The following is a 15932-nucleotide window of genomic DNA, read 5'->3' on the forward strand; positions in this document are numbered from 1 at the left end:
AAAGCCATATATACGTTTCAATTTGACAATTAGTAGCATAACCCCACTTCGTTCTGTTGGATAACTGAGTACAAATCTCATTCCTTATTTTTATCAATAATGATATTACTATATACACTATGCAAACAGATCTGCTCGATACTTGCTCAATTAAACCGTCATATCCCGTGTTCTTAATAGACTTAGAGGCGTCTTACAACTAACGTGACTTCACTGGGAGGAAATTGTGAATTTAGATTGGTACCAGATATATTTTCTTCCTTGGCCGTATTTTTATTTTCATCTGTGGAATCCGTGTAATTATCGGCTTGGCTATTCTGTGACAACGTAAATCCCATTTCCTCCAGTTTGTTCCAAAGTTTTAATCTTCCATAACTTTGTTTTCAGTTTTAAGTACAGAATACCATCAATATTTTAAGTGGATTCAATCATATTATTCTTTCTCAGCATATCGACGTTTGGCAAAGTCATGCATATTCTGTGTCGAGAGTATTACAAGTATTCTCTCTGAACTTCCACCGTAACGTACACTGCTATCAGTCACAACAACTATCGACGTATTCTCTCCAAAGATTTAACTGATGATGACTAGTTGTAATCTTCCCAGTCCAAAGGTGAAATGAGAGAGCTTACTTAATGGAGGGCATACACGGATCGTTGTAATATAATATTTGAGTCATCTGTAATTATTGTTTAAATCCTCATCCTTTGGTATCTTTTTGTTCTACTAATTGCCTGGTGTTATACCGTCTCTTTTGAGAGCAAAAAGGCGATGTCTTCGTCACCGTTTCTAATATCATATTTATTCTATTCTTTCAGGAAGAAAGACGGAAAATAGAATTGGTAAGTATCATTATTTGTGCTTTTAGCGAATAAGTACCAATTATACATTTCATAAGGTTATTATATGATTGATAAGATACGTTGATTTATCAAATCTAAGTTTTCAGCAAATTTAGATATATTTTACCACCAATTATAATGTCATTAGTTCATCTCTCCTGAAGTTTTCTTTCTTATTTAGGCTCAAATTTTAGTTACACAATGTCAGGTCACATTAGGTTGTCCGATTGATTTGCTTCAACGCACAGTGATACAAATATATTGCTATTTTGGACATACTTATACAAATTATATTTTGATTTAACTGCGTCATAATCAAAACACATTCATGTTCGGATATAGGTTGATGAGTTATCTTACCGTCCCGTTGCAGTTTCAAAAGAATGCAAGACACATTGAAGCTAGTTTACTGACTGTTCTAAGTTTGACGACAAAAACTCTGAATGCTGTAATAATGTAACAACTTCTAAATCTACTTCTCCAAAATGTATTTCCGTTCGGTTTGATCGCCTCTTTCACAAGTCTTATTTTTAATTTTTTGATAACGGTAAAAATCTCACATTGCTTTCTTACATCTAATATATACCAAGCAATGTTTAATTTTTCAAACGAAAGGAAAACAGCGCCATCGTCATTTAATTGCATAAACTTGGTGATGCCTGGCATTGAAAATATGTCATTTATATTAGCATTTGTATATGTAAATTTGTTATTAGTTTTAGTATTTGCATACGTAACAATACTAGTAACTAAGATTATAAACAGGGGATGATTATGAATCACCCTAATTTACCTCTATGGGTAAAATAAAGATTGGAGCACGAATTTGTTTGTAGCTGATGTATGTTGTAATAATTCATACTTAGCTTAAAAGCTTGCATAGTCTTTATATTCATGATCAGTTTCATGACTGTCAGCCATATACAGTTTTTATTCACCTTCTGGAACACCGTTTCAAATTCGAAATATAAGAATTATGATCTGTTAACCTCATACAGTATCACGGTTGTCAGAACATGCAATTATAGGATGATATCATATCTCTTCTGACTGTGCCTAGTGCATTTGCTATTGTGGTCCTAACATAAGTATTAAAGCCATATATACGTTTCAATTTGACAATTAGTAGCATAACCCCACTTCGTTCTGTTGGATAACTGAGTACAAATCTCATTCCTTATTTTTATCAATAATGATATTACTATATACACTATGCAAACAGATCTGCTCGATACTTGCTCAATTAAACCGTCATATCCCGTGTTCTTAATAGACTTAGAGGCGTCTTACAACTAACGTGACTTCACTGGGAGGAAATTGTGAATTTAGATTGGTACCAGATATATTTTCTTCCTTGGCCGTATTTTTATTTTCATCTGTGGAATCCGTGTAATTATCGGCTTGGCTATTCTGTGACAACGTAAATCCCATTTCCTCCAGTTTGTTCCAAAGTTTTAATCTTCCATAACTTTGTTTTCAGTTTTAAGTACAGAATACCATCAATATTTTAAGTGGATTCAATCATATTATTCTTTCTCAGCATATCGACGTTTGGCAAAGTCATGCATATTCTGTGTCGAGAGTATTACAAGTATTCTCTCTGAACTTCCACCGTAACGTACACTGCTATCAGTCACAACAACTATCGACGTATTCTCTCCAAAGATTTAACTGATGATGACTAGTTGTAATCTTCCCAGTCCAAAGGTGAAATGAGAGAGCTTACTTAATGGAGGGCATACACGGATCGTTGTAATATAATATTTGAGTCATCTGTAATTATTGTTTAAATCCTCATCCTTTGGTATCTTTTTGTTCTACTAATTGCCTGGTGTTATACCGTCTCTTTTGAGAGCAAAAAGGCGATGTCTTCGTCACCGTTTCTAATATCATATTTATTCTATTCTTTCAGGAAGAAAGACGGAAAATAGAATTGGTAAGTATCATTATTTGTGCTTTTAGCGAATAAGTACCAATTATACATTTCATAAGGTTATTATATGATTGATAAGATACGTTGATTTATCAAATCTAAGTTTTCAGCAAATTTAGATATATTTTACCACCAATTATAATGTCATTAGTTCATCTCTCCTGAAGTTTTCTTTCTTATTTAGGCTCAAATTTTAGTTACACAATGTCAGGTCACATTAGGTTGTCCGATTGATTTGCTTCAACGCACAGTGATACAAATATATTGCTATTTTGGACATACTTATACAAATTATATTTTGATTTAACTGCGTCATAATCAAAACACATTCATGTTCGGATATAGGTTGATGAGTTATCTTACCGTCCCGTTGCAGTTTCAAAAGAATGCAAGACACATTGAAGCTAGTTTACTGACTGTTCTAAGTTTGACGACAAAAACTCTGAATGCTGTAATAATGTAACAACTTCTAAATCTACTTCTCCAAAATGTATTTCCGTTCGGTTTGATCGCCTCTTACAAGTCTTATTTTTAATTTTTTGATAACGGTAAAAATCTCACATTGCTTTCTTACATCTAATATATACCAAGCAATGTTTAATTTTTCAAACGAAAGGAAAACAGCGCCATCATCATTTAATTGCATAAACTTGGTGATGCCTGGCATTGAAAATATGTCATTTATATTAGCATTTGTATATGTAAATTTGTTATTAGTTTTAGTATTTGCATACGTAACAATACTAGTAACTAAGATTATAAACAGGGGATGATTATGAATCACCCTAATTTACCTCTATGGGTAAAATAAAGATTGGAGCACGAATTTGTTTGTAGCTGATGTATGTTGTAATAATTCATACTTAGCTTAAAAGCTTGCATAGTCTTTATATTCATGATCAGTTTCATGACTGTCAGCCATATACAGTTTTTATTCACCTTCTGGAATACCGTTTCAAATTCGAAATATAAGAATTATGATCTGTTAACCTCATACAGTATCACGGTTGTCAGAACATGCAATTATAGGATGATATCATATCTCTTCTGACTGTGCCTAGTGCATTTGCTATTGTGGTCCTAACATAAGTATTAAAGCCATATATACGTTTCAATTTGACAATTAGTAGCATAACCCCACTTCGTTCTGTTGGATAACTGAGTACAAATCTCATTTCTTATTTTTATCAATAATGATATTACTATATACACTATGCAAACAGATCTGCTCGATACTTGCTCAATTAAACCGTCATATCCCGTGTTCTTAATAGACTTAGAGGCGTCTTACAACTAACGTGACTTCACTGGGAGGAAATTGTGAATTTAGATTGGTACCAGATACATTTTATTCCTTGGCCGTATTTTTATTTTCATCTGTGGAATCCGTGTAATTATTGGCTTGGCTATTCTGTGACAACGTAAATCCCATTTCCTCCAGTTTGTTCCAAAGTTTTAATCTTCCATAACTTTGTTTTCAGTTTTAAGTACAGAATACCATCAATATTTTAAGTGGATTCAATCATATTATTCTTTCTCAGCATATCGACGTTTGGCAAAGTCATGCATATTCTGTGTCGAGAGTATTACAAATATTCTCTCTGAACTTCCACCGTAACGTACACTGCTATCAGTCACAACAACTATCGACGTATTCTCTCCAAAGATTTAACTGATGATGACTAGTTGTAATCTTCCCAGTCCAAAGGTGAAATGAGAGTGCTTACTTAATGGAGGGCATAAACGGATCGTTGTAATGTAATATTTGAGTCATCTGTAATTATTGTTTAAATCCTCATCCTTTGGTATCTTTTTGTCCTACTAATTGCCTGGTGTTATAACGTCTCTTTTGAGAGCAAAAAGGCGATGTCTTCCTCACCGTTTCTAATATCATATTTATTCTATTCGTTCAGGAAGAAAGACGGAAAATAGAATTGGTAAGTATCATTATTTGTGCTTTTAGCGAATAAGTACCAATTATACATTTCATAAGGTTATTATATGATTGATAAGATACGTTGATTTAAATTTTAGTTACACAATGTCAGGTCACATTAGGTTATCCGAATGATTTGCTTCAGCGCACAATGATACAAATATATTGATATGTTGGACATACTTATACAAATTATATTTTGATTTAACTGCGTCATAATCAAAACACATACATGTTCGGATATAGCTTGATGAGTTATCTTACCGTCCCGTTGCAGTTTCAAAAGAATGCAAGACACATTGAAGCTAATTTACTGACTGTTCTAAGTTTGAAGACAAAACCGTAATAATGTAACAACTTCTAAATCTACTTCTCCAAAATGTATTTCCGTTCGGTTTGATCGCCTCTTTCACAAGTCTTAGTTTTAATTTCTTTATAACGGTAAAAATCTCACATTGCTTTCTTACATCTAATATATACCATGCAATGTTTAATTTTTCAAACGAAAGGAAAACAGCGCCATCATCATTTAATTGCATAAACTTGGTGATGCCTGGCATTGAAAATATGTCATTTATATTAGCATTTGTATATGTAAATTTGTTATTAGTTTTAGTATTTGTATACGTAACAATACTAGTAACTAAGATTATAAACAGGGGATGATTATGAATCACCCTGATTTACCTCTATGGGTAAAATAAAGATTGGAGCACGAATTTGTTTGTAGCTGATGTATGTTGTAATAATTCATACTTAGCTTAAAAGCTTGCATAGTCTTTACATTCATGATCAGTTTCATGACTGTCAGCCATATACAGTCTTTATTCACCTTCTGGAATACCGTTTCAAATTCGAAATATAAGAATTATGATCTGTTAACCTCATACAGTATCACGGTTGTCAGAACATGCAATTATAGGATGATATCATATCTCATCTGACTGTGGCTAGTGCATTTGCTATTGTGGTCCTAACATAAGTATTAAAGCCATATATACGTTTCAATTTGACAATTAGTAGCATTTCTTCACTTCGTTCTGTTTGATAACTAACTGAGTACAAATCTCATTCCTTAATTTGCTCCTTGGTGGGCGGGAAGCACGGGTGCTGAATTTTTAATCTAGCCATCATGGATAATTCCCCAAAAAATCAAAATAAAAGATCGAAACCCTTATCAGAGTCTGACGATGAACCATGTAGTGTGGAGTCATTTCCAAGCTTCATGGTCATACAGTCCAAAGATGCCTTGAAACCTCTTGCCGCACTATCTCCATTTGTCATCGAAAAGACTATCACAGGATCGATTGGCACACCTAAAAGTGTTAAAAAGTTGAAATCGGGTTGTCTTCTTATTGAGTGTTAGCGACGAGGTCAATCAGACAATATCAGGAAAATGAAAACGTTCTTTGATATCCCAGTAACCTCATTCGCTCAGTCCACACTGAATACGTCCAAAGGCGTGATTCGCTGTCGTGACTTGGCTGGAGTCACAGATGCTGATATCATCGAAGGAATGAAAGGTGAAGGTGTCACTGCAGTCCGACGAATACGTATTAACGTAATAACAATCTGCAGGACACCAGCACCATTGTACTCACCTTTAACAGGCCAACTGTACCCAAAGTGGTAAAAGTTGGCTTTTTGCAAGTAAAGGTAGAGATTTACATTCCCAACTCCCTTCGGTGTTATAAGTGTCAAAAATATGGCTATCACGAAGACCGCTGCTCCAAGAGCCAAATATGAGGCTGATGCGGAGACAATGCTCATCAGGAATCTGATTGTAGAGCAACTCCGCATTGTGTCAACTGCGGAAAAGAGCACCACGCAAATTCCAAGGATTGCGATACCTGGAAACAGAAGGAAATTCAGAGGGTAAAATACACAAATAATATTCCCTATCCAGAAGCCAGAAAAATTGTACAGGCAAAAACAGCCCATCCTGGCCCATCCTTCTCCACTGTAGTAAAGAGCAATCCTAAAACAACGAAGGACGTTCAAACACAAACAGAAGCACCCGATTCAACACCAAATTCAAATATCCCCCATTACCAAGCTCCGACAAACACGGCATCTACTCAGACTACATTTAATAATACCCAACTTCCGAAATCACCAAAAAGTAAAAAATCTCACGGAAACAGACAACAAAAGGGGTCAGATGACCCCATCAAACTCTATAACAGGTTTGTAGACTTAGAGGATATGGATGCAGAAGAATCTGCTCCATGTCCTCAAGGTGGCTCCAGACCTAACAACAAAAAATTCACCCTCGTACTTCCTCCAGAGAAATAACCAGATTGCCTCCGCGAAAGGTCTAACCTAGATTCAGAATCTTCAATATAATCTTATAATGAAGAACACCATCATACAATGGAACTCTAGAGGACTTAAAGCCAACTACCATGATATTCTTCTTCTTTTAAATGAACATGATCCTGCAGTACTATGTCTTCAGGAAACATTTTTGAAAAATACAGATAACATCACACTTAAAAACTACTCCCTGTTTAACAAGTACTCTCAAAATGCTGACAGGGCCTCAGGAGGAGTCTCTGTTATTGTGAACAACAGAGCCCCTCATAGCCTCATCCCTTTAAACACAAATTTACAAGCCATTGCTGCAAGCGCCACTCTTCATCGAGTGATTACATTTTGCTCTATTTACTTACCACCAAACACTAACCTAGTTCCAAACGAATTAGACACCCTTGTTCAACAACTTCCCGCGCCATTTATTTTACTCGGGGATTTTAATGCCCATAACATTTTATGGGGATCATATCATATAAATGACAGAGGTCACAAAGTTGAAGACTTTATTTCTAGACACGATCTGTGTCTATATAACACCAAAACACCAACATATTTACACCCAGCCACGGGTAAATACACATGCATCGATTTGACAATTTGTTCTCCTTCGCTGCTTTTGGACTATGAATGGAAGGTCGCTGATGACCTTCACAGCATCGATCACTTCCCAATCTTCCTTGTAAATCTTAACTCTACAGTCGATGAAGTAATTCCACAATGGATTTTAAAGAAGGCCGACTGGGCCAAGTTTAAAATACTCTGTAAAACTAGGCTGAATGAGGATACATTTTTAGATGTTGACGACCCCATTCAGCATTTTACATCTATTTTAATAGAGATTGCAGAAGAATCCGTTCCCAAGTCCTCGCCATATTGTAAAAGAACCCAAAAACCTTTGGTCACTAAGGAATGTAAGAAAGCCATTAGACTACGCCGAGAAGCATTAAAAAAATTTAATAATCATCCGACGCCCGAAAACTTAAATATATATCGCATTCTCCGGGCCAAAGCTCGCCGCACAATCAAAGAAAGTAAAAGAGCATCATGGAAGAAATATGTTTCTTCTTTAAACTCTCGTTCCTCTGTTAAGAAAGTTTGGGACACTATACGCAAAATAAACGGAAAGAGAAAACAAAACCCTCTCGGACATCTGACACTGAATAATAACAACTTTAGTTCAAAACGTGACATTGCAAATATACTTGCTGACAGTTTCTCAAAAAATTCCTCATCATCTAATTATTCAGAAGCCTTAAGAAAACTTAAAACTCAAAAAGAAAAGTCACGTTTAAAATTCACATCCAACAACTCGGAAAGTTATAATCAATTGTTCTCACTATCGGAGCTTAGGGAGGCTTTAGATAAGGCCCATGATACATCCGCTGGGTCTGACGAAATACATTACTAGTTTTTGAAACACCTTCCAGAATCATCATTAACATCTCTTTTGAAACTCTTCAATGATTTATGGATTACTGGTAATGTACCAAAAATCTGGAAAGAAGCAACTGTAATACCAGTCCCCAAACCCGGTAAAGATAGCAAAGACAACAACAGCTATCGACCAATTGCACTCACAAGCTGTGTGTGCAAAACAATGGAACGAATGATCAATTCTCGGCTTGTCTGGTAGTTGGAAACTAACAATTTAATATCTCCTTTCCAAAGTGGCTTTCGATATGGCCTGAGCACCAATGATCATCTGGTTAGACTGGAAACATTTATTCGCGATGCATTTATTAAGAAAGAACATTTAGTAGCGGTTTTCTTTGATTTAGAAAAGGCCTATGACACGACATGGAAGTACGGGATACTAAATGACCTGAACAATCTAGGTCTAAAAGGCCGTCTGCCCTCTTTCATATCCAGCTTTCTCTCTGACAGAGAATTCAAAGTACGAGTGGGCTCTACCCTCTCAGATCTGCACGAGCAAGAGATGGGTGTGCCCCAGGGCAGTATTTTATCTGTGACGCTCTTTAACATCAAAATTAATAGCATCACCAAATGTTTGACTTCTGGTGTGGATTGCTCGTTATACGTTGATGATTTTCTAATATGTTATCGGTCAAAGCACATGCATACAATTGAAAGACAACTGCAGCAAAATATAAAATTCAAAATTGGGCCAATGCAAACGGTTTCAAATTCTCGAAATCAAAAACGGTATGCATGCATTTCTGTCAGTTACGAAAACATCACGATGAACCGAACCTCACGCTGGATGGAACACCTATTCCAGTTGTTGAGGAAACAAACTTTTTAGGTACAATCTTTGACAGAAAACTGACCTTTATTCCACACCTAAAGAACTTAAAAGCTAAATACTTAAAAGCACTTAACCTACTTAAAGTAGTAGTGCACACTGACTGGGGTGCTGATAGAAAGGTCATCCTAAATTTATACAGAACGTTTATTCGCTCCAAACTAGACTATGGTTGCGTTGTGTATTGTTCAGCCAGAAAGTCATATCTTAAAATGCTTGATCCAATTCATCATCAGGGAATAAGACTGGCTCTGCGAGCATTTAAAACATCCCCGTGTGAAAGCCTTCTAGCTGAGGCGAATGAACCACCGTTATCGCATCGTAGAGAAATGCTTTCCGCACAGTATGCTCTCAAATTAAAATCAAACCCTCTGAATCCTGCTTTTTCGGCTGTTTTTCAACCCAAATACAAAACTTAATACGAAAATAAACCAAACGCCATACCTTCCTTTGGCATTAGAATATCATCCAGCCTTGACACTACAAATATAGATCTTTCTAAAATTCAGAAAACGTCTATGTCCGAAACACCACCCTGGCTACTTAAACAACCAAAATTACGTTTTACGCTACACGATGGAAAAAAATCCGAAAAAACCTTCTGTTTTCCACAACTCTTACCATGAGCTCCTCAACGAATTTAAAAACTACACCAGAATTTACACTGATGGATCAAAGGATGAGGAAAAGGCTGCTGCAGCCTTTGTTTGTGGAAATCACACAACGCAAGTTCGCTTACCAAATGGAGCATCAATTTTTACAGCCGAGATCAGAGCAATAGACCTTGCTCTGCAACAGATAGAAAAGAAACATATTTTAAACAGTATCATCTTCTCCGACTCGCTATCAGTACTCCAGTCACTACACAATAGAAAACTGGAGAACCCATTATTGAAATACATACTCATCAAAAATACCGAGCTGAGTCAACCACAATATAATATACTGTTGGTTACCTTGCCACATTGGTATTAAAGGTAACGAAAAAGCAGATCGCGCTGCTAAAATGGCCTTTACTCTAGAACCATCTGATTTTAAAATACCGTATACTGATTTTAAACCTTGTATCAGAAAGTTCTTTCGTCAGAAGTGGCAGGCATCATGGAATGATGCTGTAAATAACAAACTTCGTGCAATCAAGCCAACCCTAGGAGAATGGACTCCTTCCTACAGAACCATGCTTTGGGAGGAGGTAGTCATTGCAAGAATCCGAATTGGTCATACTTATATCACCCACACCCACATACTAAAAGGTGAAGACCCACCAGAGTGCGTTTCTTGCAATGAACCATTCACTGTCAAGCACTTTATGATAGAGTGCTTTGACCTACAACCTACGCGCGATCGTTATTACATTGTGCATGACACGAAAGAACTTTTTGATACTATAAATATTACTCGTATTATAGAGTTCCTGAAAGCCGTAAATACTTACTCTAAACTCTGACTTTTATGCTATCACCTTGTGCAGTTTTATTCAATATATATACCGTCCCATTTTAATACCTTTACATCTTTTTTCATTAACATTGAACATTTACATCTCCCGTTGATCGGGAAGCTTTATTTTGCACCGTTACCATCTTACCGTATTTAATTTCAACCATTTGTTCTTTTATATCGCTGGTCGATATAGGACCTTTTTTAAGTTTTAAAAGATTATACAAATAACACTTTGATTGGCGCTAAATAGCCTAACAGTGCTGATGCGCCGTTAAAAATCAATCAATCAACCAATCAATCAATCAATCATTCCTCAATTTAATCAATAATATTACTATATACACTGTGCAAACAGAACTGCTCGATACTTGCTCAATTAAACCGTTATATCCCGTGTTCTTAATAGTCTTAGAGGCGTCTTACAACTAACGCGATCTCACTGGGAGAAATTGTGAATTTAGATCGGTATCAGATCTATTTTATTCCTTAGCTGTTTTTTATTTTCATCTGTGTAATCCGTTTAATTATCGGCTTGGCTATTCTGTGACAACGTAAACACCCATTTCCTCCAGCTTGTTCCAAAGTTTTTAATCTTCCATAACTTTGTTTTCAGTTTTAAGTACACAATACCATCAATATTCTAAGTGGATTCAATCATATTATTCTTTCTCAGCATATCGACGTTTGGCAAAGTCATGCATATTCTGTGTCCAGAGTATTACATATATTCTCTCTCCGCTTCTACCGTAACGTACACTGCTGTCAGACTCAACAACTATCGACGTATTTTCTCCAAAGATTTAACTGTTTATGACTAGTTGCAGTCTTCACGGTCCAAATTTGGAAAGAGAGTGCTTACTTAATGGAGGGCATAAACTGATTGTTGTAATGTGCTTTTTGAGTATTCTGTAATCATTGTTTAAATCCTCATCCTTGGGCATATTTTTGTCATAAGAATTGCCACGTGTTATACTTATCCAATGCGATAAATATCTTGTGTAAAATCAAGCCCCACAAGTACGAAAACAATGCATCCAACTTTGCCAAACATGCCGCGGTTGTGTGCCGAAAACAGCTTGAGAAATGCACAGTGCCTGGTCTGAAAAGCTCATAGTGTTATAAAAACTGTTTAAAAAATACAACAAATTCTCGTTTTTGTCAAACTTTCAAATATCCTTTATGCATAATTTACTAGAGACCGTATCATTCATGCAATCTGCACTTAATTATTGAGAATAATTTCGTCTTAGAAAATTGTAAATTGATGATGGGCTTGTCTTCAATTGAATTTAGCTGTTGTAGTCATCAGCTGACTGTACCAGTTTTCGGAAATGATACAAGTTATTAAAAACCAATAAGTTTGTGTGCTTGTTTGTGTCTTTGCGCCTAAGTGTTTATATTTTCAGGATAAAGAAAAGAAATAGAGTTCGAAATTTTCATACTTAAATTCGAGACAACCCTATAGTAGATTAGTGTCAACGATATATATTGTAGAATACTCTTTTCAAATAAAGGTATATACTATATTTGCATTTGAACTAAGCCCTCTGCATCACAAGTAGGTTTATTTTACATTTTATACTTTCCTGCAGGTTGAAAGTGCGATCAGATATGTAGTAAATTTTTGCATGTTAAAATTTCTGGACAATTCATTATAGAGATATCTATTGTAGCTGTCTCCACTAAACTGTTTTGGTTGCCTTAGGTGGGCGGCAGCTAGATGGGGAATTAGCAGGCAGAGGAAACAAACAAACACAGTTTAGACTCTCTGTCTCTGTCTCTCTGTCTCTGTTTCTCTGTCTCTCTCTCCGTCTCTCCGTCTCTCTCTCTCTCTCTCTCTCTCTCTCTCTCTCTCTCTCTCTCTATATATATATATATATATATATATATATATATATATATATATATATATATATATATATATATATATATATATATATATATATGTATCGTACTTGAAACATCCTGGTGTCATTTCGCACTGACTGCCTTAACTATATTTGATACACAAATCAGTGTTTCCCATTTTAACTAAACCTTTGATATCTCATTAACGAGTTGTCCGGACAATGCTTTGTTAATATGATGGGTGGGGGGAGAGGTAGTGAAAAGGGAGACTTGACACACACATATATTCCTCGCTAAACATTGAAAGTAGACCCTTAAGGGTTTCGTAGAATTAACTTACATCGATGTCCAGATTTTTCAGATGAAAATACATTCACGTGCATCATCATCAAGACCATCTCGATACCATTACTTCTGTTACACGATTTCTTGGATACAATTACTATTCTGAGAAGTGTAACCAAGGATTTAGCAATCAGGACATTCATGGCGGAGGGAGATGTCTGGTGGTGGTGGGTAGCGTCCATATCCTACATTCCTGAAGAAAAATTATTAATTACTCGACCTGTAAACGAACTTTTGTTGATCGATCTTGCTGCGAACATACTACACGAAGTTCGTTTTACAACATATACGTGATTGAGACGTACTGCGATTGTGCCGTACATGTGGACACCATATTGGAGTCAATAAATCAAAGGCACATTTTATTTGAAGAAAGAAAAGATGCTGCTTTGGCGACGACATCGTGGACTTTGAACATCGGTGATACATTAAAGATAAGAGAAAGAACATGAGGCCAATTTCAAGTAAGAGCATAGCAGGAAGAAAAATAAACAATTGGGTTATATCCTTTTTGATACTAAACGTGCGCAGGACTCTGGTAATGACGTCCCTAATTTCTGCTTAGATCATCTTGGTTTGGAGAAGTGCATACGAGAACGCAAATATTTTTACTCTCCTATTTGTACTAAGATTCCAGGAGGAAATGAACAAATCATTCGAGGCTCGTTAACTCTGCCCGAATTCGCCAAATAGATCTTAGATCCAAACGATGAACTTGGAGCGAGGATGACATTCCGCTTTACGGGGACTGCCATCAATGTGCTACAGACATGGATCACATAGGGATACGACGGATAATATCTTTGAAATATTATTCAGTATAAGACACCAAATGCCCCACAATCACCATAAATGAAATCACATTCGTTTACATGAAAGTGTGTTAGGAAGAGTGTAATGTTTCCATGAGATATTTAGCATGTTTTGGAGTAGAATGCCTAAATCGTTTGGAATGACCGAAATGGCCCGAGGTTATTTACCACACTTTTTAAATACGGAAGCTAATCAGCACGTTGTGCTCCTACATTTTCTCGACGTACTACCCCAATTGTAAGCACACAAAACAACGGGAAGCATGATATACTCGGTACCAAACGTACTCGTCATGTCGTTTGAATTTCAAGAAGAAATTTTGAAATCTTATCGATCTGATGTGGACATTTTGCGCCATTGTTGTGGACATTTTCTACAATTCTTCCTGGATAACGGAGGTATGGGTCATTTGAAGAAATCTTCTGCCATCGCTTAGCACGTGGATTAGTCAATAGAACGTAGTTCATGCATGAGGACAAATTAGCTAGCATACTTTCGCAATCCTATATTTCGATCAGCCGTCGATATTCTGTCAAAGATTTGCGCTAGCTCCATTACTTGTGTGAATGTGACGTCAAATGGATGATGCATGCTACAGACTGTGACGAAAGGAAAATTGGATGCCTTTCTGTAGATGGCATGAATTTACAATACTCCAGATACTCTACGAATACCAGGGATGCTTATTTCACAGGTGCCCTACGTGTTTTCCTCAACAAAACATGAAAAGTTCTTTCTCAGATTTCGCCATGAATGCGTTGTACGTGCAAACATGCCAAGGAAGCATAAAGTTAGAAAGACAAGGATACCGATGAAGATAACTATGGAAAGCACGTGTATGAACAACGTTTTAAATGTTAAACAGAAAATAGATACGTTATTGGAATCTAACACGAGGGAAACATTGAATGATTGAATCAAAGCGACATTTTGTTTGGAGGACAAACGAATGCAACCTGCTGGCTGTTCGACGTGGACGAATCTAAAGGAGAAAAATATCATACACATCAACATTTGTTCTTTGGGTGTGCAAATATGTTCAATTTCCTACCGAGCAAACTCAAATGCTGAAAGAACACAGCTTTTCGAAACACATCCGTCAGTTCGAAGGATTGAATGCAGTCTTACCTCAAACCCTCTTGTGTCATTCTGTCCTGTTTCATCATTGCTTGGAAAAACTTATGTTTCCTTAATGATATACGTACGCTGAAACATATAATCAAGACCAACCTTGTTGCCACAAGGATGAAGAACGCTGTCTGACAGGAACATTGATGAGTGTCGAATTTATTCACACTCTGGATCATGGATACCAAATTGTTAAAAGTATACGAAATATGGCGTTTTCCTACCACAGACTAATACTGCCGTAACGATGTATCGAGTCCAGGAATTTTTTCAGGCTATGTCAACGAATTTCTTAAACTGAAACATGAAGCTAGTGGCTAGCCATTATTATGTTAGACTCCAGAAGACAAAAGGACATTCAAAGAAAGATACCGAATCTTATTAGACTTGACATTGGAAGACGTGGAAAAGAACAAAGGAAGACGATCGTTTGTGAATTTACATTAATTGTTTGTGGAGAACATTGCCGCAACGTCCATATTGCCCAAGATGGAATATTTGTCAGACAGAAGTCGGCGTTTTCAACTAGCGGATGACAAAGGATCGTGGATCGCCCTTAAATTTTTTATGGTTTTCATTTGGGAGAAGCAAGTGAGTTTGAATCACCCTGTTAGTTTGGAGACATCATCGATGCAGTATACGTATTAACCAATGCTCGTGTAAAAATGTATTATGTCTTAGAAATGCTTGGAGATGCAGTCATTTACTTTGACACCGATAGTTGTATGTACATACTTCTCCCTCATAGCCGTTAACCAAACGTCAAACGGGATAATTTGGGTGCATGGACGGAAGAGCATTCAGAAAACAATATTGTTAGTTTTGCTTTCGGCGGACCTAAAATATATGGATACCAATATAGAGAGCAGCAGGGAGGAATTTATACCAAATGCAAAGTCCAATGACTGAAACTCAGATATCGATTGATCTAAGTTGTAAACTTTGACTTCTTCAAGGAAGATTTACAGTTCTGACAAGAACAAGAATTTGACGTGCAAACTTTGGATCCACACATTATTGTACGTTGACAAGTCCTTCAAATCGTCAGTCATCCTTATGAAAAC

The 15932-nt window shown here is 36.3% G+C and overlaps 1 protein-coding gene across 1 annotated transcript in view; it reads left to right on the forward strand.

The window, feature by feature from the left end:
• LOC149783951 (E3 ubiquitin-protein ligase TRIM45-like) overlaps positions 1-12158 on the forward strand; it is a 48059-nt gene extending 35901 nt beyond the window's left edge. Inside the window, exons 5-7 of the mRNA XM_089932924.1 lie at positions 820-843; positions 2756-2779; positions 12141-12158. Of these exons, the coding sequence (XP_089789050.1) occupies positions 820-843; positions 2756-2779; positions 12141-12158 (66 nt within the window). The remainder of the gene's footprint in view (positions 1-819; positions 844-2755; positions 2780-12140) is intronic.
• The last annotated feature ends 3774 nt before the right edge of the window (positions 12159-15932 follow it).

Source organism: Sinohyriopsis cumingii, chromosome 14, assembly GCF_028554795.1.
Source record: "Sinohyriopsis cumingii isolate HCF-2022 chromosome 14, ASM2855479v2, whole genome shotgun sequence".
Lineage (NCBI taxonomy): Eukaryota > Metazoa > Mollusca > Bivalvia > Unionida > Unionidae > Sinohyriopsis > Sinohyriopsis cumingii.